At 55.3% G+C, this 26,113-nt stretch overlaps 1 protein-coding gene across 1 annotated transcript; it reads right to left on the bottom strand.

Annotated features, from left to right (window-relative positions):
- Nucleotides 1–2,317: 2,317 nt before the first annotated feature.
- NACC1 (nucleus accumbens associated 1) lies at nucleotides 2,318–24,420 on the bottom strand. The gene is made up of 7 exons (XM_044994362.1): nucleotides 24,332–24,420; nucleotides 10,438–11,395; nucleotides 8,135–8,320; nucleotides 6,820–6,925; nucleotides 6,371–6,468; nucleotides 4,452–4,707; nucleotides 2,318–4,055 (listed from the first exon to the last, which is right to left on the bottom strand). Exons 2-7 carry the CDS (start codon nucleotides 11,342–11,344, stop codon nucleotides 4,043–4,045), a joined length of 1,566 nt encoding a protein of 521 aa, XP_044850297.1. The 5' UTR covers nucleotides 11,345–11,395; nucleotides 24,332–24,420; the 3' UTR covers nucleotides 2,318–4,042.
- Nucleotides 24,421–26,113: the final 1,693 nt, after the last annotated feature.

Genomic DNA, 26,113 nt, shown 5'->3' with positions numbered 1-26,113 from the left:
CCACTCCCTCCGCCGAGACAGGGCCAAGTAAACCCAGACCATTCCCGACAGCTAATCGTCCAGCCTGTCTTTAAAACCCTGCCAGGATGGAGATTCCACCACCTCCCTTCCACGCCTGCTCCAGAGCTTAACTCCCCCTCTAGTTGCAAAGCTTTTCCTAATATCTGACCTAAATCTCCCTTGCTGCAGATTAAGCCCATTACTTCTTGTCCTATCTCCGGTGGACAGGGAGATCCCTGCGCCCTTTATAACGGCCCTTAACATAGCTGAAGATTGATCAGATCCCCCTTCCGTCTCCTTTTCTCAAGGCTCATCAGGCTCAGGTTTTTTAACCTCTCCCCATCAGCCAGGTGTTCGAAACCTTCGATCCTTTTCGGCGCTCTCCTCTGGCCTCTCTCCAGTTTATCCACCTAAACTGCAGCACCCAGAACTGGACACAGGACTCCAGCTGAGACCTTGCCAGTGCCGAGGAGCGACAGTGACCTCCCACACCTGACCCGCCACCCTCCTGTTAATACACCCCAGAACGAGACGGCTCTTTTTAGCAACTGCCTCGCTTTGGTGGCTCACAGTCATCTATAACCCCCCGGATCCTTCTCAGCCGTCCGACCTCCTGGCCCAGCTAGTCCCCACTTTGGAGCTGCACAGCTGATTTTTCCTTCTCCAGTGAAATACTTTGCCTTTGTCTTTACTGAATTTCATCTCGCTGGTTTCAGACCAGGTCTCCAATTTGTCCAAGTCATTTTGAATTCGAGCCCTGTCCTCCAAAGTGACCGCAAGCACACACACACCCCCAGAAGCGTGGGTCCTACTCCATTATCCAAGTCATTAATGAAAATATTGACAAGGACCAGACCCAGGTCTGACCCCTGCGGGATGCCGCAAGAGACGTCCTCCCAGTTCTACAGCTATAACTCCTCTGAGTCTTCCCGCCATCCATCTTATACTGATTTCACCTAGATCACACCTCCCTCGTTTGCTGATGAGAAGGTCACGTGTCAAAAGCCCGCCTAAAATCAAGATCTATCATGTCTACTGCTTCCCCCCACCCGCGAGGCCAGTAACCCCGTGAAAGAAGGAAATTAGCTTGGTTTGGCGTGATTTGTTCGTGACTAATACATGCCGGCTATTCCTTGCCACCCCATTGTCCTCTAGGGACTTAGAAACTGATCGTATGCCGGGAGGAGGTTGTGATTATGTCACACACCCAGACAACACAGCTACGCCGGCAAAACTCTGTAGCTAGACGAAGCCCTACACACAGACGTTGCACCGGTTTAAGGTCAATCGGTTTAGTTGTGTGTGGACACTCTTATATGGGTTTCAAACCGGTTTAGCTTGCGCCTGTAACTTTAGAGGCAGGAGCCCAGTTTAAAGTCCTATAGGAATGTCCACACACACACAAACGTCGCATCTAGTTTAACTACATCGGTGTGAAAAATCACACCCTTCGATCCAGTAATAGACGTGTGGGTGTAGGGTAGGTTGGAGAGAAGGGAAGCGCTTTGCTCGTCTTCACGGCAGATTTAACCCGGGTTCAGGTGCTGGTTTCCCCCATCACATGCTTTGCATTCAGATGCTGCTACCCGAGCCACATGGTGCAGCTGCCACCGGACTCCGAGCCACATGGGGCAGACGCTGAGTTAGCAATCTGAGGGATAAGCTAACTGCAGTCACAACAATCAATAGATGATGGTCCTCCAATCCCTTCCCACAAGCCCCCTCGGTGGCCAATGCTGTGTACTCTCTAGCCATCTGACCCAGGGCCAGAAGTGATCTGCCTTCACGTGCCTCTGCTCAGTGTCCTCAGGTTCACACCACTGCAGCGTCACCACGGAATGGCCAGGGTTTGACCCCTCCATTGGGGAGAGCATGGTGCCTGTGACCCCCGCCAGGGACAAGCCAACAACAGGTTTGATTTTCTATCTTTCTACCAATCCCCTCTCCCCATCCGCAGTCACACACACAACGTGATCCAACTTGCTACAGCAACTAGAGAGACTGTCCGCATGGCGTTGCGCCTCCATCCTTAACCTCCAGCCGCTGATCACCCCAGTCTGATCCCGCTGGGGTACCGGGCTACACAAGGAGGGTTGGAGAGGGGGTCAGACCCCAACAAAGTTACTATTCACAGCCCCTCAACCCCGGAAATGTAGATTTTTTTACATTACATTTTAAATGTTTTTTTTTAAAACTTTCCCTGTCCCCATAACATACTTATGGGGAAAGTTTTATCTGTTGCAAGGGGCACCCCGACTTAAAAAGAAAACAGAAAGTTGCAAAAAAAAAAAAAAAAAAACTAAGAGGGATAACGATGTTTTCATGTTGGCATTTTAATTTCCAATTTGGGGGTGTGGTTGGTTTTTTTTATTTAAAAATGTTCACAGATGCAACAACCACAACAATAGTAATAATACTTAGCAGCTTTTCCAAGGTAAGAATCATTAACCCCATTTTGCAGATGGGGAAACTGAGGCACAGAGAGGGGTAAATCAGGAGCAGAGCTGGGAACAGAACCCAGGGATCCTGACTCCCAGCCCCCTGTGATAACCACCAGTCCACACGCCATTCCCAGAGCTGGGAACAGAAACCAGGAGGCCCTGACTGCAAGGCAGCAGAGAAGTGAAACTGAATAGAAAGGGAATGTGAAATTAACCAGTGTCATTTCAAGAAAACATACAGCATCAATTCCAGGAATGGAAACAGGGCCCAGTGCTTAAGAAGCAGCATGTGAATAGGTCAATGAACACACACGCGCTTACAGATGAAGCCTGTCTGTGTTTTCAGGATCGGGGTCTACATTTTTAAAATCAGATCTTGGGATCCTGCCATTAACCGGAAAGGATTCAAATAGATCACTCTTTTTCTTTTATCTCAACAATGCCTCTTGCTAGTTAAAAACCAAACCCAGCCTTGCATATGGCATTCAAGCTCCCATCTCTGCTGGATTTTGGTTTTACATCAGTGTAGCTATAGTGACATCAGCGTCAACCCTCCCCCTCCCACACACACAAAAAAAAAAGAAAAAGTTGTATCAGGTTGAACAAAACCTGTTCACTCTGAAGCAGAACGTTTTGTTTTGGAGCATTTTTTAATCCTATTTCTAAAATAAAATTGCAGGTCACATGTTATGCTGAAACACTGAAATAATTTGAAAATGTCAAAACAAAACGTTTCGGGGGAAGGGTTGGGCCAAAACAATTTGGTGAAACTGCCCTGTTTCGGCGGCGAATCTGCCTTTTTCAGCCAAAAGAAATCTCAGCCAACACTCTTCACCCAGCGCTGCCGCTGAGCTCGAATTTCAAGTTAGTAACCCGACACCCCTTGGCTGGGGACTGAATCTCAGACTTGTGGCAAAAAGATGTGGCCCATTAGAGGATTCAAACCTTTACATGCAGCCTGGCCACTTGAGGGAGACAAAGCAACAGGGAATTAGGTTGGCTCTGCCCAGAGTTCAAATCCCCATAGGAGTCGCTGCACTCGGATTTTACACTATGTGGTTGGAAGGGGAAAGAAGGAAAAAAATCCAGTGTAGACGCAATCTGAAAAGACATCACAACCAGGAGCGTTGCTCTGTCACTTGCTTAAAAAAAGAAGAAAAAAAGCCCCCATTCAGAGACGCACACGTTAAGACCCATCTTTTATCTCCAGCCTCATCACTGCAACACACGGATGGATGAAAGAAAGCAGTGGGACTTTGGCACTTAAGATGAATAAGGTCAAAGGCCCATTTTGACTGAATTCAAGAGGAACTTAAAGAGGTGCTTAAAGTTAAGTGCATGCTTATATGCTGTCTTGAACAGATGCTTTTTAGAAATCAGGGTCTTAATTGGGATTTTTATTTTCCTGTAAAATCATACGGTCACACTCTGTACGAAGGCTCCATTCGCAAGCGGTTTGCACAGGGTTAATGCCGCATGGTTAATCAGTTCTCAGGGATGGTTATCGAATCCAATGGGAAGCTTAGACCCAGCTGCAACACATCCGTCGCTCCTGTCTTTGATATGCTTGAGACATCATTTATTACCCCTTTGCAAACCACCTATAAACAGAACCTGCGTATAAAGCGTAATCAATTATTTACAGACCTATTTAAAGAGAGCTCATTAAAAGCACGGATCCTGCACAACCCGAAGGGGGGGATTTCCCCGATTTGACTCACAAGGCTACCCACAAAAACATCCGCCCGCCCGGGAAGAACAGCGTGAGATCGAAACTGCCCACACCACCGACCCCCTCTCTCATTACCCACACTGCATTAGGAACCGAGGATGATTTTGTTTTTTTAAAGAGACGGTGCAACTTTTTTTTCCCCCTGGCAAACCAGAAAAAAAAAAAAAACACATTAAACTCAAATCAAGGTGGGACGCTAAAAATAATCAACTTAAGAAATTAAAATAAAATAAATCAGTGAATGGAAAGGGCTAAAAGGAGGAAGCGGTTTTTTTTACTGGAGGCTCTCGGCCGAGGTCCCTGCATCCCCGTCGTGACTGCCGGTCTCAAAGTTGTGCTCCACTCCCATGATGTCCGGCTCCATCTTCCCAGTGTCGTTGATGAACGTGGTGTAGGTGTCCCCTTCGGCCATCAGCAGCTTTAGCTTGGGGATCCAGCTCTTACGGACCACGCGCCGGGCGTTCGTGCACATGTCGGCGGCGATGGCATTCATCTCGCTCTCCTTGAAGTTGGGGGCGAAGTTCTGGCAGTAGACTGGGGAGAAAAAAAGACGCTTATTATTCAGGCAACCACACTAGCACCTCTCCGGCAAGTGTGTCATGAGACCCCCTCCCAGTGCCAGATCCACAGAGGACAGGAGCCTGTTGGAGGATGGGGGAAGTCAGGGGGGTGTTAAGTAGAACAGGGCAAAACATTTCCCCCCAGCCCAACGAAAAATGCAGCTTCAGCAACACCGAAGTTGTTTTGCAAATTCACGTCAGTTTCGCCTAATTGTTCATTTAGGGCAAAAAGCCTAAAAAAAAATTATACAAAAATATAACTGATTTTTTGGTTTGAAGCAACTTTTCATTTCAATGCATCTGAAAAAGTGGTTTTTCACCCACGAAAGCTTATGCCCAAATAAATCTGTTAGTCTTTAAGGGGCCACCGGCCTCCTTGTTGTTTTTGTGGATACAGACTAACACGGCTACCCCCCCCGATACTTTTCGCTTCAATGTTTCCTTCCGAGTTCAAAGAGTGTCTTGAAATGGTCAAACCAACACACACAGGTTTCAACTAAACAAAACGTTTCGTTTCACCCAAAACTCTTTTTTTCCCATCTTTTCATTCGCCAACAATTTCAGACGTTTTCGTTTTCACTCCCACCAGAAACTAAAATGTTTGTTCCACCCAAACTATTCCTGGTTTATTTTTACTTTTTGATTCACCAAAATGTTCAAACTCCCGCCCCCCTTCCCAACTTTTCTAAATTGTCGACAAACGAAAAAAATCGGTTCTTTTCCCTGCTGTAGTGTTAGGAACCAACTATCGGAAACCAACCAACAACAAAACAAAAATCCTGTTTTCCAGAGTGATTAAAATAGTATAAAACCTGCCGAGATTAGATCTGGGTAAAAACGGTGGGAATTATTATTATTTTCAAAAACAAGCAGCTTTTTAAGCTTGGGTCTTCATTTATTGACTGGCCCTGTGCAGCCTCTGGCCAGCAGGGGGCGTGATCTCAGCGATGGGAAATTACTGTCTCTGCCTTTAGATCCCCATTCTCTACCCCCCACCCCCACCTATATAACTAGTGTAATTCTCCCTCTGTGCATCTGGGGCCCTCTGTGCTGTTCTGCAAAGGAGAGTCTGGCCCTTTAACAGGGGGCGGGGCCAGGATTAGACCACCCCTTCCCCAGATGCAGAGTACAAGGGTCATGTGACAGGGAGCTTATGACTCAGAACTAGGGTGACCAGACAGCAAGTGTGAAAAATCAGGGGAGGGGGAATAGATGCCTATATAAAAAAGAGCCTGAATATCGGGACGGGTCCCTATGAAATCGGGACATCTGGTCACCCTACTCAGAACAGAGACATCCCAGCAATGTTCAGAACCAGCAGCAGAGCTCCTGGAGGAATTCAGACAGGTCTTGGCATCACAGCCGCCTTCTGTGCCGCGTGGGTCTCTGGACCTGGATGCTCAGGCCAGGATCTCCTTAATAGCCTGATGCAAAGGGCATGAAGCTCAATGGGGAAGATGCAACGGGCTCCGGGTCAGGTCCCATAGCGGCACGGGCAGCCCACCCGGACGGGGAGCAGTACCCTCTGCGGGGAGACAGGCTTTCGGAGCCCTGCTCATCCCGCACGGGGCCTGAAGGATGCTGCCTCGTGGAGCCCCCGGGCCCAGCAGAATCACCCTCGGCCCCCATATACTCACACTTCACGGCATGCAGGACCCTGCTGTCCAGCGGCTTCCGGCTGGGGTCGTTGGTGGACGAGCGGATGCCAGTGCCGCAGCTGTTTGCCAGAGTGTTCCTAGCGAGGGGAAAGCATTGAGAATGAGAACTAAAGATCCTCTCGCCGCTGCCCTGCCCTGACCCCTAGACCCCCATCCCCTACTCAAATGTGGGCAAAGAACCTGGGAGTCTTTACTCCCAGCGCCCCCCGCTCTACCCCCACCAGTCCCTTACCATAGGATGAGGGGACACAGTTCTGATTCCTGGCCCCCTTGTGCTCTAACCACTAGACCCCACTCCCTTCTCGGAGCTGGGGCTAGAACCCTGGAGTCCGGCCTCCCAGGGCTGCGTCCGGCCTGGCAGGCCAGGGAAGGGGACAGGAAGAGAGAGCCGCAGCCCCACCCCCACAATACAGAAAGCCAAAATTCACCGATCGAAAAAGGACGCCAGAAGCCGCCTCAGAAGCACTTTGTGCCGCGTCCCCGCGCTGACGTGGCAGTTCATCAGCTGCGCCCGGGTGATGTACACGTTCGTGCCTAGGCGGGGTGAGGAAAAAAAACTCCATTATGTCCCTCTGACCCCCCCCCCCCCACAAGGGGGCGCTCCTAGGGAACCGCCTCCATTCCTGCCCCGCTGCCCAGCCCGCCCTTGGACCCCACAGAACGGAGCCAGAGCAGAACTCGCCCCGGGATGGGAGCCTCGATCCCCGGCCTGGTGGCGACAGCCAGCAGCTTCTGCGTGGCGATGAGAGGTCCTGGCTTCGGGGCCACGCGGGATGGGGGACGGGGCTGTAATGCTGCATGCGCTAGGGCACGGGAGGTTAACGATGACGACTGGGGCCCGCTGCTGTGCTCGGCACCCCATGGACCCCTCACCATGACCAACTTCGGGGTCCCCTGCTGTATCGCCTCCCCCATGGACCCCCTGCCCCCCGGTTGCAGGAAGCTCCGCGGCTGCCGGCAGGGAGCCCAACTCTGAAGGCAGCGGCACCGTCCAAGCAGCGCAGAAATAAGGGTGTTGTGGTAGGGTATTGCCACCTCTGGCTGCAGCGCTGCCTTCCGAGCTGGGCAGGGCGCTAGCATCCACCCCTCTCCAGCCACCCTGCTCGGAAGGCAGCACAGAAGGAAAGGTGGCACTATCGCTCCCCCCTACAATAGCCTTGTGACCCCCCACAACCGCAGCTTGGGTTGGGACCCCCAGTTTGAGAAATGCTGGCCTCCCCCCATGAAATCTAGTCTTCTGTGTGCTTCCACCCTGCACTATACGGATTTCACGGGGGAGACCGGATTTCACAGTCCGTGATGCGTTTTTCACGGTGGTGAATTTCTTAGGGCCGTACCCATCCTTCAGGGCACGGCAGGCTGAGACTGGAGCCCTCTGTCATGCGGGACGCTGCACAGACAGCTCCCGCCCCGACCGAGTCCCCGGCAGTCCAGACCCTGCACAGACCCAGGGTGGGATGGGAAACTGAGGTTCAGGGTGGGGGGAACTTGCCCGGGGCCACCCAGTAAGGCAGTGGCAGAGCTGGGAACAGAACCCAGGTCTCGCAAGTGCCAGCCCATTGGGCCTCACTGCCTCTCCTGTCACTGGCTCCCATTCGCCAATGCTCAGCTCCCGGGAAGGGAAGAACCCCACTGAGTTTGGATCAAGCACATTCACCTGCTGCAACTCAATTAGCCCCCCCCCCCGCCCCCAAACCCAGACTGGTCTCTGCCTCCTCCCCCCCCAGTTCTGCCCCCACACACCTGTGACGAGCTCCAGCTTCTCCGCAGGGTCGCCCTCGTCGTACAGCTTGGGGTGACACCGGTTCCCGATCTGGTTGATGAGCTCAGCCGGCAGCGACGCCAGGTCCTGCCGCACCCGGATCCGGTTGCGAGACTCAGAGGCCACCTGGTCGGGGAGGGCTTCCACCTTCTCTGCGGCTGCGGCTGCTGCGGGCCGGGGGGAGTAGAGGGTGAACACACAGAACATGGCTCCTGGGCCTAAACGTTCAGGCTGGTGGGGTGGGGGCAGCCTGGGAGCCAGGACTCCGGGGTTCTTTACCTGGCTCTGGGAGGGCAGTGGAGTCTAGTGGTTAGAGCAGGGGGGGACTGGGAGTCCGGACTCCTGGGTTCTACTCCCAGGTTTGCCACCGACTCACTACAGCGACTAGGACCCGAGATTCTTCATGTCGGTTTCCCTTTCTGGGGGACGATGGTAATTTTTAACCCTCGCACAGACGGGCTCTGGAGCGTGAGGGGGTTGTCTCTCCCCTGTTACAAGGGGGACCACCGGCCCAGCTCCCCTCCCCCGCCACGGGTCCATGTGAATTTATCCCCTGGGTAAACGCCCCTGGCAGACGGGCTTCTCTAGCCGCCGAGTGGGGTGAGCCCCGAGAAAGACCCTCAGCCCCACCGCTGAGCCCTGCTTTGATAGCAACCTGGGTGTGTGCCCGGCCCACTGGGAACTGGGCTGAGACCCAGCGAAACTCAGGCTGAGCCTTTATCCAAGGAGAAGCCTGGAACGGCTGGAGAAATCCCGGAAAAACCAGCATCTCCAGGCCTCGCCCAGGTCGTTGATTTAAGGTTTCTACGCCCAGATGTTGCCCCTCACATCCCTGTCTTACCCCCACCGCTGGGGTATCTGGGCGCCTCACAATCTTTAATGAATTTCATAGAATCACAGAATCTCAGGCTTGGAAGGGGCCTCAGGAGGGATCTAGTCCCACCCCCTGCTCAAAGCAGGACCAACTAAATCATCCCAGCCAGGGCTTTGTCAAGCCTGACCTTAAAAACCTCCAAGGAAGGAGATTCCACCACCTCCCTAGGGAACCCATCCCAGTGCTTCCCCACCCTCCTCGTGAGATAGTGTTTCCTAATATCCAGCCTAGACCTCCCCCACTGCAACTTGAGCCCATTGCTCCTTGTTCTGTCATCAGGTACCACTGAGAACAGTCTAGATCCAGCCTCTTTGGAACCCCCTTTCAGGTAGCTGAAAGCAGCAATCAAATCCCCCCTCATTCTTCTCTTCTGCAGACTAAACAATCCCAGTTCCCTCAGCCTCTCCTCATAAGTCATGTGCTCCAGCCCCCTAATCATTTTTGTTGCCCTCCGCTGGACTCTCTCCAATTTATCCACATCCTTCTTGTAGTGTGGGGCCCAAAACTGGACACAATACTCCAGATGAGGCCTCACCAATGTCGAATGATCACGTCCCTCGATCTGCTGGCAATGCCCCTACTTATATAGCCCAAAATGCCGTTAGCCTTCTTGGCAACAAGGGCCCACTGCTGACTCCTATCCAGCTTCTCGTCCACTGTAACCCCTAGGTCCTTTTCTGCAGAACTGCTGTTTAGCCACTCGGTCTCTAGCAGTACATGGGATTCTTCCATCCTACGTGCAGGACTCTGCACCTGTCCTTGTTGAACCTCATCAGGTTTCTTTTGGCCCAATCCTCTAATTTGTCTAGATCCCTCTGTATCCTGCCCCTGCCCTCCAGCGTATCTACCACACCTCCCAGTTTAGTGTCCCAGTTTCTCCTCACCGCATTCCTGGGAGGCAGGGCAGGGATCTCCAGTGTACAGATGGGAAACTGAGGCACAGAGAGACCAAGCAACATGCCCACCATCACACTGGGAACTTGTGGCAGAGCTGGGAATTGAACCTGGGTCTTCAGGGCACGGGGTAGCGCCCTCACCACGGGGCCACCCTTCCCCTCTTGAGTTCTCTAAGCTCTTCCAGGCCAGACTCTCCTGCTAGCGTAGCTGGATTCACCTCGCAGTGCAAACAAGTCGTTATCCTCGCCCGACAGCAAACGTATCGCACCCAGCGGCAGAGCAGAAGCCCCGCCCCTTCCCTCAGCCACTCCCCAAAGGGGTGGGGCAAGAAAAGTCCCACCCCTTCCCCCAGCCATTGCTCTAGGGAGAGAGAAGCAGTATAAGCTCCGCCCCTTCCCCTCTCCCTGTGCCATGCCCCCAAGGGGGCAGAGCATTAGCACTCCTCCCCTTTCCCAAGCCCCTCCCCTAAGGGGCGGAGCATTAAAGGGCCCCTCCCCACTCGGCCACTCTCACCTGTCTGCCCTACATTCATCATGCTGTACATCGTGTACATGTTGCAGATCTGCCGGTACTGCTCATCGGAGCCTTCCTCGGCCGCGTCCTCCTCTTCGTCCTCCTCGTTGTGATAGGAGCTTGGGCTGTCGCTCGTGTAGGCGCTGGACGTGCCGGGGCTGGTCTGGTCGGATGTGCTGGGCCCGCTCACCACGCCGGACCCGCCGCCTCCTCCTGCTTGCACCCCCTGCTGCTGCTGCTGCTGCCGGTTGCCTCCTAGGTCCTGCGTGGAGAACTTGGCCATTTTGCGGCTCCCGTTGTTGCCTCCTCCCCCACCTCCGCCGCCTCCTCCCTCCTTCTGGCCGTTGTCCCAGAGCCGCTTGACCACGAACGTGCACTGGACGGAGTCCGACTCCTGCTGCTCTGTCTTGACGCGGGACACCAAGGGCAAGGGGGTGTTACAGGAGGGCCAGGTGGAGGTCTGGGCCACGGGGCTCTGGGGCTCGGAGGAAGGGGTCTCCTCGGCGTGCAGGCCCTGGGAGTCGCAGCTGGGGGAGCTGACCTTCAGGAAGAACTCAGTCCCTTTCTCCATGATCTCCTGGATCTGGAGGAAGCCGGCCGTGTACATCAGCAGGAACTGGTCTCCCACGTTCATGCTCAGCCGGCCCGTGTAGCAGAAGCTGAGGATCTGCTGGAAGGACTGGGGCTGCACAGCCGCCGGCAGCTCCACCACCGCGCTCTTGCTGTTGTTGAAAAGGTCCCGGAAGTAGGAGCTGCTGGCCGCCAGGACGGCCCGGTGCGCCTTGAAGGCGTGGCCCTTCACCACCACCGAGACGTCGCAGTACAGCCCCTGCAGGCGCTGCTCGTTCAGGCACTCCAGGATGCTGTTCCCGAAGTTGGGGATCTCCATCTGCAGCGTCTGCGCCATAGTCGCCTCCTCCTGGCTTGGGGTGGGGGTGGGGAGGCGGCGGGGGGTCTGCTGGAGACAGGGAGGAGGGGAAAGCCACGGGGAGGGGAGAGGAGGACACACATGACCACAGGTGGGCATGGCCCATGCCGGACGGACGGACAGACGGGTGGGTAGGGATGCACACGGACCACAATCAGATACACCAGGGGAGATGCAGGGTGACGGACGGACAGGTACGGATGACGGCAGATGGAGGCGGACAGGTGGGGTAGGTGGATGCAGATGTGGAGAGAGACGGGAGAAGAGAAGACAAGGGGAAGGCAAAGAGGGAGAGCGAGAGGCGGGGATGGGGGAAGAGAACCGGAGGGGGGGAGACACAGGAGCAGGGTTGGGGGACACGATAAAAGGGAGCGGGGGGGGGGGGGGAATAAAAAGGAAAGTGCGTTAGCCATTTGCCTGGCTGGGGCAGAGTGGCCCCCTCCCGTCAGGCAGGTTCCACTTTAAGATGCCGCTGTGTGGGGCCCGCATTGCATTTAAACCCTGGGGAACGAACCCGCAGCAGGGTCCAGCCGAAGGGGTTGAACCTGATGCCTCTGGAGCCCACCGCCGGAGTCCCTCCGGAGCTAAAGAAGCAGCCCACTCGCTCAGAAACAACAGCAGGCTAATAAAACCCAACCCGTGTCCGCAGGATACTGTCACAGACCCCACGGCCAGGAGGGACCATTGTGATCTGTAGAACCCAGGCCAGAGAACGGCCCCAAACGAATTCCACGAGCAGAGCTGTGAGAAACACACCCAGTCCCGACTGAAAACTCAGCAGTGACGGAGACGCTCTCGGGAGCTTGTTCCAATGGTTACTCTCGGTCTGAGTTTGTCTAGCTTCAACTTCCAGCCAAAGGATCGGGCTAGAACCTTCCTCGGCTACACAAGAGCCCGTTACTCCCCAGGCAGATACTCGGGCTGTGTCAAGTCACCCCTTAACCTTCTCTCTAGTAAGCGAAATGGATTGAGCTCCTGGAGCCCACCATTATGGGGCAGGTTTTCTTTCCTTTAGATCATTCTCGTTGCTCTTCTCTGTCCCCTCTTCAATTTATCAACATCCTTCTCGGATCACGGGCACTGGATTCCAGCCGTGGTCGCCCCAGTGCCGAATGCAGAGGGAAAATCACCTCTCTGCTCCTACTCCACATTCCCGTCTATACCTCCCCAGATCCCACTAGCCATTGTGGCCTCAGCGTCGCCCTGGGAGCTCCTGCTCAGCTGATTATCCACCACAACCAAATCTTTTTCAGAGTCCCTGCTTCCCAGGGGAGAGCCCCCCAGGCTGGAGGCACGGCCAACGCTCTTCGTTCCGAGCCGGATACATCTACAGTTGCTGTAATAAAACACAGTGTTTGCTTGCGCCCAGTTTACCAAAGGATCCAGATCGCTCTGCGTCAGTGACCCGTCAGCTTCACTGTTTGCCCTTCCTCCAATCGGTGACAACTGCAATACCTCACCCCTCCCACACCGTAACGGGAGGTAGGGCGGTGCTATTCACCCCATTGTACAGATGGGAAAACTGAGCCACAAAGAAGCCCAAGGTCACACGGGGAGTCTGTGGCACAGCAGGGAACTAAACCCAGTCTCCCAAGTCCCAGGCTGGTGTCCTACCCACTGGAAAACCTGGAACCCCTGGATTTTAAAGCATGAGCCTCGGCTACCTCTGCTAGAAGACTCGGCTCTGTCCACCAAGGCTAGTCCAATCTTTAAGTAGCTCAGTCACTACTCCAAGGGGTCAGAGCACCACACCTCGTGGGTGTGGTGTGTGCGTCCAATCCCTCTTGGACGCTTGCCAAGTTTTTGGCCTCCACGCCGTCCCACAGCAGTGAGTTCCACAGGTTAATGATGTGTTGTCGGGACAAGTATTTCCTTTGATCCATTTCATAATGGTGACAAAGACACAGCGCGCCTCTGAGCGCGCACAAGCTCTTAGCCACGCGGCCATCTTTTCTCCAAACACTTGCTAACCAGGCAGGAAATCAGAGCCACTTTCATGCTCCCAGCCCGTCACTGAGACCTGCCAAGCCTATCAAATCGCTATGCAATGAAGCTGGGAGGAGGGTTAATTTATTCGTGATTAGCAGAACAATTTGCTAGACTTTTTTTTTTTTAAGCTAATTGATTTTTTAAAAAATCCCAAGAGAACAGGAGAGACTCCACCTGCCTCTGACTCACAGGGGCCCCCAGCCTGGGGCTGGATCGGAGCCAGCGCCCCCCAGAGAGGAAAGAGGCCGTGTCCCAGTTCCTGGCCCCCTGAACCAACCACTCCCCTAACCTGGGGCTGGATGAAAGCTGGTGCCCCATAAAGGGGCTGAATCCCGTTCCCTCCTGCCCCCGAGCCAGCCAGTCCCCTACCTGGGGCTGGATCAGAGTCGACCCCCCCAGAATGGAAAGGCCCCACACTCCTTTCCTTAAGCGGCCCCCGTGTGTTGTACGTCTTTCACGGGCGTGGGGGAGGCGAGATGCAGTGAGCAGCACCGGCGAATCCTGCACCATTTCAAGCTGTGGCAGACACTGAAACCAGGATAAAAAACCGAGTGGGAGTAAACGCTGGCTGAACCAACTAGCCACGCAGGGATGCAAAGCACGAGTGCAGAAAGGGAACCAAGTGAACGGAGTATTGAGTTATCCACCACGTGGTGCGCTTGTCTCCACAGACGCCACCTCTGGGAGCCGGGGACGGGCACGTGCTGATCCGAGTACCCCATCGGCATCTCCCCAACCACGGAGCGGGGAGAAAACCAAGGCCCCCTGTGGCTTAGTCGTCTCATCAACCCAAGCCCCGATGAGCCGCCTTCTCTCCAGCCCTAGATTTAGCCATTTCAAGAAAGCCCAGCCACTGTGGGTATTCCTAGTGGGTGTGGGACATCCCATTCCCAATTTTACACTGCGGGGGGAGGTGGAAGGCCAAGGTACAGGCAGATTGGATTTGCCTAAAGCTGCAGAGGGAATCAGTGGTGGCGCTGTAGAGAGAACCCAGGAGTCCTGGCTTCCAGTCCCCACTGCTCCAACCACTAGACACTACTCCCCTCTTAGAGCTGGGCACAGAACCCAGGAGTCCTGGCTTCCAGCCCCCCACTGCTCCAACCACTAGACACTACTCCCCTCTTAGAGCTGGGCACGGAACCCAGGAGTCCTGGCTTCCAGCCCCCACTGCTCCAACCACTAGACACTACTCCCCTCTTAGAGCCGGGCACGGAACCCAGGAGTCCTGGCTTCCCACTCCTCCTCCCCCATTCTAACAGAACAGAATCCTCCACCCCCTGCCGTCCCAGCCTTATTCCTTAGCTTCCTATTCACCTCTTTTCAAGCTCATTCTCCCTCTGATTCTTCTCTGATTTTGAAATATTAGGATGCTCAAGTCTCTTCTTTCTAACTGAGCCGCCTCAGTGCCAGGGAGAAGCCAGGGGCTGAACCTTTGAACAGAGAGCCTTTTCCTCACAGCCGTCTGGTCAGGGTGAGCGCCCGTAAGTAGCTGCCATGGATGGAATTCCACTGCGGCAGCACTTTGTAATAAAGGCAAAAGTCCAATCCCGAGCTCTCCTCCAGCACGCCTCACGAACAGATCTCAGAGGAGGTCATCGTCACCCTTATTTTACTGATGGAGAAACCGAGGCACGGAGCGGGGTAAGCGACTCGCCCAAGGGCCCCCAGCCGGCCAGTGGCAGAGCTCGGAATAGAACTCGGATGTCTCGAGACCACTAGGCCGCACTGTGCAAGGCGCTGTACAAAAGCAAAACAAGATGACGGTCCCATTCTCAAGCAGCTCGTGCCTCGGCATAAACGGATTCGTTCTCTGCGCCTCCCAGGGCCGGAATTCCTAATGCAAACCTTTCCGGGCACAGGCACCATCCTAACAAAAACAAGGGCAAGTTTTTCCTCCGCCTTATTCTGCAGGCTACTTCTAAGATTCCTTCTAAAAAAAGAGAAGCGAAAGGAAGGTCTTGTGGTGAAGATAACGGACCGGAACTCGGGGGCCTGGGCTTCGTTCCTGGCACCGCGCAGCCTTGTCTGCTTGGAAAAGTCAAACTGGTTTAACTCACGTTTGGTTTTGTTTAAAGACCCGGGTAACCCCTGCATGGATGATCTGATTTCGGCCGAGTTTAAATCCGTCTCTAATCGACCTGAACCAACTCCCGAGAAGCTGCTTTTACACCGAAACCGGCGTGCCCCTTCACACCGCTTTCACCCCGACGGGTTTACGTTCACACCTTCGCTTCAAAACCGGCGCAACTTTTTCATGCAGACAAGTGGCTTCACGTTTCTGAGCCTCCGTCGCTGCAGCGATAAACCAGGGGGATGGATCCTGCCTTTGTCCCCTTATTTATAGGGCAGCGGGTTTAAGACCAGGAGGGACCATTAGATCCTCTAGTCTGAAGTACCGTACACCCAAGTCCTTCAGTTTCACTCAATTACCCGTGTGCTGAGCCCAGCAGCTTGTCTTTGGCTATTGCCGAGAGGCACCAGGATGCAGATTCCACCTCCTGGAGGTTTGTTCCAATGGCGAATCACCCTGAGCGGTAAAAACTGCCGCCTTATTTCCAATCTGAATCTGTCTGGGTAGACGGAAAGCTCATTGGAGCAAGGCCAGCCCCTCACCCTGTGCGTGTGCAGCTCCTGGCATGATAGGGCCCCCCAATCTCCGCTGGGGGGTCTCTGCAAGACCCGGCATGAAGGGACCCCCAATCTCAGCCGGAGGAGGGTCTGTGCAGGGCCCAGATCACTGCAGCGGGTGGGTGTCTGTGCAGGCCCCAGCATGAGAGGGCCCCCAATCTCGGTCGGGGGCGGGGGGATCTGTGCAGGGCCCAGTATGAGAGAGCCCCCAAATCACGGTTGGAGGGGTGCACAACACAACCAGGCCCCCATTTCGCTCAGCACAAGCATCCTACAGAGACACGGTGAAATCCTAGCCCAGGGCAAGTTATCCCACAGCCCAATCTTTACGAAGCAACCCAGCAAAAAAATAAGACCGAGGTCTTCTCAGCCCCGTTCCCCCAACCACCATCTTACCCGACGGCCAGCCCCTGCCGATCAGAGCTGGCTGCTCCTCCGCCCTGATCCCACATACACAACGCCAGCTCTGAGCCACACCAGCTTTGGAGACCTCTGCTGAGTCTGGCTCGGCCCAGCTCCCACCCATCCCACAGGCACTTTGGTGCTGGATCAGAGACTCTCTGTAGCCCCAGAGCAGGACTAGCAACCCCCACTCGCCCCTGTCTCAGGGACCCGCCTCTGGGGGGAAGGGAATTCACTTGCAGCTCCTTCAATCCTGCCGACTGCAGCAGCCAAGGAAGGAACAAGGCTGAGACCCGACAACTCGTTCCACCTAAGGGGCCGCCTGCCTGATCGGGGCGGCTTTCAGCCTCCCCCACTCCAGGGAAGAGTAATACCTCCAGCCCAACTAGTCCCCCACGGCCCCAACCTCTCTCTCCACCCACTCCTGCCTGCTCACCACCTGGTTCAGACACCTGATACCCGCCGCGGTTCCCAAATCGCAGGAGGAAGGGGTAGGGTAACCGTCAGATCAGAGGGAGCCTTTCATATCAAACTCAGGGACACTGACAGACAGGCTGGGGGAGTGGAGACAGTGGCTCCCTTGAGAAAACTCCCCTGCACTCGCTATTGATTTGCATTGGAGGCCCTGACCCGCGTCTCTGACCCAAAGATCTTTTAGCCTCAATACACTAAGCACAGAGACTTTGGCATGCTACCATCTCTGCTGTTCCTGAGAGGGAGAGGGATGCCACAGCCTCTTTCGTGGGGGTTCCCCTCTGCCAACCCCACTCCAAGCGAGGGGAACCCCCTGGTGGGCAGAGCCCCAGATTCCTGGGGAAACTGAGGCATGGGGCGATGCGGGAACAGACCCACGTCTTGCCCCAGGGCAGTGGGCTCCCCCACAAGGCTGCCTCTGTGCCTTGGGTTTTGGAACCTGGGTGACGTTGCGTTTTTAAAGTTACGGCAGCCCGGAAGGATCACTCTTTTTGCCCGCGATCCACCAGAGAAACCGACTGCCGTGACCTATTTGCAAGTGAGAGAGAGGAGGGCTGCAGATGAGCCGGCTTTCCCGGCAGCTGGCACATATCAGAACGAGACACCGTCAGGTTAGAGCATGTAACAGAACCTCAGATCCTGCAGAAAAGGAAATCAGTTTACAGGGACGTGCAGCAGGGTCCAGCCGGGTCTCGGGACATCTGGGTTCTGTTCTCTGCCACAGACCTGGAGTAAGACACCCTCTGGCCTCAGTTTCCCCATCTACCACTTGTTCACTTAGACTGTAAGTTTGTTGGGACAGAGACGTGCTCTTCTAATGTATCTGTGCAGCACCTGGTACAATGGGCGCCTGATCTCACCTGCGGCCTCTAGGTGCTACCCTCATAAGGGTCGAATCCTGCATTAGCAGAGTCAATGGTGCAGGATCAAGGGATAAGGAGGGGCAGTCCCTGCCCCAAAGAACCTCCGCACTCTCCTGCACTTTTGACATTTATCTCAGCAGGGCAGGGAGAACGTTCTTTGTCAGTTTCATCTTCCCTGGTCTCCTGAAATCAAGGAGGTTTGTGATTCCCATTTTTTTTTTTAAGGTTAATTTTTAAAACCCATTTAAATCAAAAGTTTTTCTGCCCACAGTAAGTTCTGTAAAACTGTTACAAAACCTGAATTCTGGGCCTGTTTATTGTAAACAGCGCCAGACTCCAGACGCTCTCCCTCTGTGATTTAACAGAGCGATGGTTACGGGGTGACTCCATCACAGTCTTTAAGTACCTACCTGGGGAACAAAACATTGATCATAGACGGCTCTTCAGTCTAGCAGACAAAGGTCTAACAAGAGCTAGTGGCTGGAAGTTGAAGCTAGACAAATAAGACACAACATTTTAAGAGGCACAACTTATAAAGGGCTACTGTGGATTCTCCATCACAGGCCATTTTAAAATCAAGTTTGGATGTTTTCCCAAGAAATCTGCTCTACTTCAAACCGGAATTAATTCAGGGAAACCCCAGAGCCTCCGGTATTATACAGGAGATCCCGCCAGCTGATCACAGTGGTCCCTTCCGGTTTTATAATCTATGAAGACAATTTAATGATTTGACTCTCAATAATAAACACTTGATGCTTATTTCTTCCACGGGTTTGACAGGACTCTGCACATGATCATTAACCAGCCTCCACGTGCACCCCATGCTCCTTCACCCAAGGCTGAGTCAGTATCATTATCCCCATTTTATTGATGGGGAAATTGAGGCACAGAAAGGCGAGGCGACTTGCCAGAGGTCACCCAGGCAATCAGTGGCAGAGCTTGGAATCTAGAAGTGCTGGTTTCCAGCATCTCCAGCTCTCACTTCCAGACCACAATCTGTGCCAAAGACAGGAAGAAGAACCCAGGAAGTTCTGGCTTCTACCTTCCTATCCTAACCACTAGACTCCAGAGACTAGACCCCACCCTCCATCCATCTGGGAAGAGAACCCAAGAGTCCTGATTCTCAGTCCTCCATCCTGACACCGATTTACAGGTACCCTCATACTACGGCGTATAACATGAGGGTATCGCCAACCTCACCCCTGGCTAAGGAGAACAGTTGCCCCCGGCTTGAGATTCAGGAATTTTGGTGGGAGTCAGGACTCCTGGGTTCTATTCCCAACTCTGCCACTGACCTGCTGGGTGACCTCAGGCAAGTCCTTCCCGCTTTCTGTGATCCCACGTCCCCTCCCACCTGTGCCTGTGCAGTGCTCCGGCTAGGGGGACCAGACAGCAAGTGTGAAAAATCGGGACGGGGGGGGGGGGTAATAGGCGCCTATATAAGACAAAGCCCCAAATATCAAGACCGTCCCTGTAGAATGGGACAGTGGGGCGCAGTGTGGGCCCACTGATCTCGGCTGAGGCCTTTAGCTGCTTTTGCAATACAAGTTACTATCATCCAGTAGGAGAAACAAGAAGGGCTTTGCCTGATCTGCGCCCCATAATAGCCCTCGAGGTTTTTCTGGGGGCCCCAAGATACCAGACTGGGGCACATTGTGAAGCATGTTTTACACAGGCCACAAGAAGAAGGCCCTGCCTCTCGCTTCCCTAGGCTGTTTTCAGACCTACCCACGCAGCCACCCACTCCTGCATATTTAATATCCAGTATCCAACCCCGGCTCCATCAGAAGCATCAGAGGAATAAGTTGCCCGTCAGCTGGAACCCTCCCCACCCGATCCAGCACCTACTCCTGCCACTCTCACGGATCAGCCTCCTTCGCTGCCCGGGGCCCCAGGAAGCCGCATGCCCGGCTCCCGCGGGGATCACAACCCCTACAGTTCTGTTCAGGCTTAAACTCAGCGCTCCCCAAGGCGGCACCGTAACTCACTGACCTCTGTCCTAGGATCCCAATCACCTTCCCATCCGGAGCCAGGGGCAGAACCCAGGAATCATGGCTCCCAGTCCCTTCCTACTGCTGTAGCCGCTACACCCCGCTCCTGAACCCATGTGTCCCGACTCCCAGCCACCCTGCTCCGGCCACTAGACTCCACCCCATCCCAGCACTGGGGAGAGAACCCAAGAGTCCCGGTTCCCAGCAGTGTGCTCTAACTACTAGACCATCCTGCCTCCCCAGTGCCGTGACAGAGCCCCGAGTTGCTTAGCGTTTGTGACGTGTCCAATCTACGCCACAAAGACAGTCGCAGAGGCAGCCCTCAGACCCAACTACCATACTAGGTCTTGACAAGGAAGCAACACTGAGACACAGGGATCAGGAGACCGGAGTTCCTTTCCCAGCTCTGCCACCGACTCTGGACAATCCACTTCCCTGCTCCGTGCCTCAGTTTCCCCTCCCACGCAATGTCTATTTAAATTGCAAGCTACTTGGGGCAGGGACTCTCTCGCACCCTGTATCTGTGTAGCACCCAGTATTACCTATGTTAGATACTTGTATGGCCTCCCATTACCATAGTATCTGAACACCTCACAGCCCGCAGGGCAGGGATATTGTTCCCACTTTACACATGGGGAAACTGAGGCACGGAGAGAGTATGGGATTTGGGGTCTCTCAGGGAATGTGCAGCAGAGGAAGGAATTGAACCCGGCTCTCCCAAGTCCTAGGCAAGTGGCCTAACCTACAAGGGGCTGGGGTCTGCGTACCTCAGGGGTAGCCCATATATAGAATCCGGCTCGCTACCCCTCTGTTTCAACACAGTTGTAGCTAAGTGGAGGCTGATCCTGCCAGGACTGTGGACAGAGCTACTGTACACAGACGCCAGAAAAGGTCCAGGGGTGAGGTTCAAGCTTAAAAACCAGGATTTATGCACAAGACCCACAACCCTTCCCCCCAAATCCATAAAGAACAGCAACCCCAAAACTGCAACTCAATCAAACATGGCTTGAAAAAAATATACAATCCCCAAATAGAACCAGCAACCCAAACAAAACAATAGAAATGCATCTATAATCCCAACCTGAACATTGCAACCGAAACAAATGGAATAAAAGTGAAATACAACCCAGCCAAAACAATGCACTTATTTATCTATCTATATATCCACACACACAACCTGAAACTTGCAACCCAAAGAAAATGCAACACAACATGTGTGTTATCACACACACACTCTACAGAAACCTGCGACCCAAACACACAGCAAAATTAAATTAACTGCAACCCAAAGCAGACAGCAAAACCTGCACCCACCCGCCTCCAACACCGTAAATAAACTGAAATGTGAACAATCTGCAACACAAACGAATTGTAAAGTTTTTCTGGCGAAGTGAAGAAATCCTTGCTACACCTTCAAGTCAACCCACTCTGGGGTTGTTCCAGTTGCACAAGCCAGAGTTTTTCCAGGGAAAACTTCCTGGTTTTTTTGTTTGGTTGAGTTTTTATTTATTTTTATGGGGGGGGGGGAGGGATCACCCCTTTATCCCTCCCCCCCTTTGCCAAACACCACTAGCTCCCAACACATGGCAAGGGAAGGGCAGTCTGGTTCCCCCCACCCCCCTCCTCCAACCTCCCTGCCTTGCTACCCCAAATTCCCAAGGAGCTGAAGTTTACTTTAGGCTGGTGGTTGCAAGCAGCAAGATAACAGAACAAAAGCCCATCTAGGCCCAGGGGGCTGCCAGGGCGGGAAGACCCCAACTACAGCCAGGACAGGACCCCCATCCTGGGGGGCAGCCCCCCATAAGGGCCGCAATGTAGAGTTTCTCCACCCAGGAGCCTGATCCATTGGGGGATTCACCCCCTCCCCAGAAGGGGTGCATAAGGAGAGGCCTCACCAGGGTTTATTGTGGGGGATGGTGATTCTCCTCCCACGGGGGGTGGGGAGATTTGGAGGGTCTAGGAGGAAAGTGTGGGGGAGCTAGAGAACTCCCCATGGGGCAGAAAGTTTCCTGAAGGTGCTGTGGGATGGACAGGGGCTGGAGGCCTCTTGGGGAGAGGCGGGACCTGGAGAAGGGCCTAGCTGGCCTCCCCCCCCACCACCACCACCCAGGGGAAGGGGTGCAGGCTGCTTTTACCGGGAGGGGTCCGCGCTCCAGGGCAGGGCATGTGGGGGGGAGGCCTACAGGGGAAGAGAAGAAATTTCCTCCTTCTCCACCCATGGGGGTTGCAGTCAGGGTCAGATGGGGGGACTGCAGCAGAGGGAGGCGGCATCAGCAGTGTTAGATGAGGGACTGCGGCAGAGGTGGGCAGAGAAGGTTACCCCAGGACCAGGGGGTTACAGTGAGAGAGTCAGATGGGGGACTGCAGCAGAGGGGGCAGAGCAGGTTACCCCAGGACCAGGGGGTGCAGTGGGGGTGCAGCAGAGGTGGGGCTGAGCAGGACCCCCAGGATCAGGGGGTGCAGAGGGGGGATCAGATTGGGGGGCAGAACAGGTCCCCCAGGATCAGGGGGTGCAGTGGGGGATAGCAGAGGGGGGCAGAGCAGGTCCCCCCGGATCAGGAGTGCAGTAGGGGTCAGACTGGGAGGCACAGCAGATCCCCCAGGATCAGGGGGTGCAGTGGGGAGTCAGGCTGGGGGGCAGAGCAGGTCCCTCTAGGACCAGGGGGTGCAGTGGGGGTCATGCTGGGGGGCAGAGCAGGTCCCCCCAGGACCAGGGGGTGCAGCGGGGGTGCAGCAGAGGGGGGCAGAGCAGGTCCCCCCAGGACCAGGGGGTGCAGTGGGGGTGCAGCAGAGGGGGCCAGAGCAGGTCCCCCCAGGACCAGGGGGTGCAGTGGGGGTCACGCGTGGGCGCAGAGCAGGTTCCCCCAGGACCAGGGGGTGCAGTGGTGGTGCAGCGGGGGGGGGCCGAGCAGGTCCCCCAGGATCAGGGGGTGCAGCGGGGGTGCAGCAGAGGGGGCCAGAGCAGGTCCCCCCAGGACCAGGGGGTGCAGTGGGGGTGCAGCAGAGGGGGCCAGAGCAGGTCCCCCCAGGACCAGGGGGTGCAGTGGGGGTCAGGCGGGGGGGCAGAGCAGGTTCCCCCAGGACCGGGGGGTGCAGTGGGGGTTCAGAAGAGGGTGGCAGAGCAGGTCCCCCCAGGACCAGGGGGTGCAGCAGAGGGGGGCAGAGCAGGTCCCCCCAGGACCAGGGGGTGCAGTGGGGGTGCAGCAGAGGGGGTCAGAGCAGGTCCCCCCAGGACCAGGGGGTGCAGTGGGGGTGCAGCAGAGGGGGTCAGAGCAGGTCCCCCCAGGACCAGGGGGTGCAGTGGGGGTGCAGCAGAGGGGGTCAGAGCAGGTTCCCCCAGGACCAGGGGGTGCAGTGGGGGTCAGGCTGGGGGGGCAGAGCAGGTCCCCCCAGGACCGGCGGGTGCAGCGGGGGTGCAGCAGAGGGAGGCAGAGCAGGTCCCCCCAGGACCAGGGGGTGCAGTGGGGGTGCAGCAGAGGGGAGCAGGGCAGGTCCCCTCAGGACCGGTGGGTGCAGTGGGGGTCAGGCTGGGGGGGCAGAGCAGGTCCCCCCAGGACCAGGGGGTGCAGTGGGGGTGCAGCAGAGGGGGACCGAGCAGGTCCCCCCAGGACCAGGAGGTGCAGGGGGGGTCAGGCTGGGGGGGCAGAGCAGGTTCCCCCCAGGACCAGGGGGTGCAGTGGGGGTCAGGCTGGGGGGGGCAGAGCAGGTCCCCCCAGGACCAGGGGGTGCAGTGGGGGTCAGGCTGGGGGGGGGCAGAGCAGGTCCCCCCAGGACCAGGGGGTGCAGTGGGGGTCAGGCTGGGGGGGCAGAGCAGGTCCCCCCAGGATCAGGGGGTGCAGTGGGGGTGCAGCAGAAGGGAGCAGAGCAGGTCCCCCAGGATCAGGGGGTGCAGTGGGGGTCAGGCTGGGGGGGCAGAGCAGGTCCCCCCAGGACCAGGGGGTGCAGTGGGGGTGCAGCAGAGGGGGGCAGAGCAGGTCCCCCCCAGGCTCAGGGGGTGCAGTGGGGGTCAGGCTGGGGGGGCAGAGCAGGTCCCCCAGGACCAGGGGGTGCAGTGGGGGTCAGGCTGGGGGGGCAGAGCAGGTCCCCCCAGGATCAGGGGGTGCAGTGGGGGTGCAGCAGAAGGGAGCAGAGCAGGTCCCCCAGGATCAGGGGGTGCAGTGGGGGGTGAGGCGGGGGGGCAGAGCAGGTCCCCCCCAGGCTCAGGGGGTGCAGTGGGGGTCAGGCTGGGGGGGCAGAGCAGGTCCCCCCAGGACCAGGGGGTGCAGTGGGGGTGCAGCAGAGGGGGGCAGAGCAGGTCCCCCAGGACCAGGGGGTGCAGGGGGGGTCAGGCTGGGGGGGCAGAGCAGGTCCCCCCACGATCCGGGGGTGCAGGGGGGGGGCAGCTGTGGGGGGCAGAGCAGGTCCCCCCAGGACCAGGGGGTGCAGTGGGGGTCAGGCTGGGGGGCCAGAGCAGGTCCCCCCAGGACCAGGGGGTGCAGTGGGGGTGCAGCAGAGGGGGGCAGAGCAGGTCCCCCAGGACCAGGGGGTGCAGTGGGGGTCAGGCTGGGGGGGCAGAGCAGGTCCCCCCCAGGCTCAGGGGGCGCGGGGGGCCCCGCCCCGGGGCGCAGGCCGGCTCCCACCTGTGCACAGGGGCGGTCTCCGCGCAGGGCTCAGCTCGCCCTCGCCTCGCAGCAGCAGCAGCCATTCATTGCCAGCCCAGGCCGGCTCAGCCGAGGGCCGAGCGCTCCGATGCGGCAGCGGCCGCCGCCAGCCGGGCCTCCCCTTGCATCAGGCGCACACACGCCCAGGCGCGGCTAGCTGAGCCCTGAGCTGGCTGCTCCCTGCTGGGCCCAGGGAGCATGCCCCCCCCCCCCCCCCCCATCTCCTGGGCTGGGTTCGCTGTGGGGCTTATCCCTGGGGAGGGGCCGGAGAGGGGCAGAGAGATGGGGGTGCCTGGGGTTAGACAGATAGATTAGAATAACAGAATCATGTGGATCTATTATATATACGCACAGAATAATAGAATCACAGAATTATATTATTCTATGTAACTTCTCTGCAGTAAACTTTTTTACATTATACTAAATTCAGTGTCCTAGTGCTAAACATATATATAAAGTCATAATATGATTATTATGATTATATAATTTTAATACAGCAATATACAGATAAAGTTAAGAGCAGAAAAATCATGTGTATATATAGATAAGAATAATATAATCATGATTCTATTGTACATATATAATTTCTCTGCACTAAACTTATTCCCTCCATATTTATATGTGCATGCAAAATTTAATATCCTGGCATTAACTTTATATATATAATATAAATATAAAGTAATGATCTATCATAAACATATATGTGTAAAAAGTCAATATATTATAATTATATACAAATTTAAACAGAGAAATATATAAAGTTTGGTGCAGATAAATCCTATGAAACAGGAGGGTCAGACTCAACATATATAGAAGAGGCAGGTACCATGCTTAGGAAGTTTGGATCCAGAAGCAAAATGCATCTTACAAAAAAAAAGTTCGGGGGATTGTTATGGGAGGAGTGGATTAGAAGGAGAATTGACACCCCCCCCCCAAAAATAAAATTTTGGGTTTGGATTGGCAGAAGTTTCCTCCAATTTTGGATCCAGAACTGACCCCAAAAAACACAAATCTGTAGGGGGTGGAGAGTTAACCCTTAAAACCATAATTTCTGGAGGCAGATTAGGAGGTTTCCCAAAATAGAAAAAAAAATTGGGGTGGTTGAATTAGGGAAAATTTCCCCCATATTTGGCTCCAGAAATTACTCCTTTGAAATCTTAAGGGGAGGAAGGAAGATAAGGAGACCGTTCCCTCCAAATTGGAGGGGGTGCGGGTCTGGATTTTCCAGATGGTGTCTGGATTATTCCTCACCCATTTTCCCTTATGGCCCTGATCCTACCAGGTGCATCCCTGATTGTCAGGAGGAGTTGGGTGTGGTGGTGGGTCTTTTTGGAGAGGGATTGGATTTTCCAGCGGGGTCTGGAGCCCTGCCCCTTTTATAGCTCTGGTTCTGCTGGGAGCACCCCACATTTTCAGGGTGTTCAGATCTGGGTTGCTGAGATGGCATTTCAATCCTCTCTGTATTTTGAGGGTCATGTTAATATCTGGGGTTCTGGCCCCACACACCCCAATCAAGCCCGGCCAGGAGGAAGAGACAGACAGTTGAGTAGCCATATGTGGGGAAGGACTAGGATGGCCAATAGGCCTTGTCTAGCTGTGGAGTCTGCAGGCCTGGCATGCACCTGGGGACCCTGGAGGAATGGGGATGGGGAATCAGCTTAATTTTCAGCATCCTCACCCCTTCCTGGGAGGCTGCTGAGAGCACTCAGGGGGATTCTTGAGCCTCACGGGGAGATAAGCTGGGATGGGTTACAGACATTG

This window comes from Mauremys mutica, chromosome 20 (genome assembly GCF_020497125.1).
Source record: "Mauremys mutica isolate MM-2020 ecotype Southern chromosome 20, ASM2049712v1, whole genome shotgun sequence".
Lineage (NCBI taxonomy): Eukaryota > Metazoa > Chordata > Testudines > Geoemydidae > Mauremys > Mauremys mutica.
Note: the sequence above shows the minus strand (reverse complement) of the source record. Positions and strands in the feature narration are given on the sequence as shown.

Excerpts from the sequence above, each read along its gene's own strand:
- NACC1 (XM_044994362.1), bottom strand. The coding sequence starts at position 11,344 with ATGGCGCAGACGCTGCAGATGGAGATCCCCAACTTCGGGAACAGCATC. Across the intron at positions 6,926-8,134 it reads GAAGCTGGAGCTCGTCACAG|GCACGAACGTGTACATCACC; the intron begins GTGTGTGGGGGC and ends CACCCCGCCTAG. Across the intron at positions 4,708-6,370 it reads GGTCCTGCATGCCGTGAAGT|TCTACTGCCAGAACTTCGCC; the intron begins GTGAGTATATGG and ends TTTTCTCCCCAG.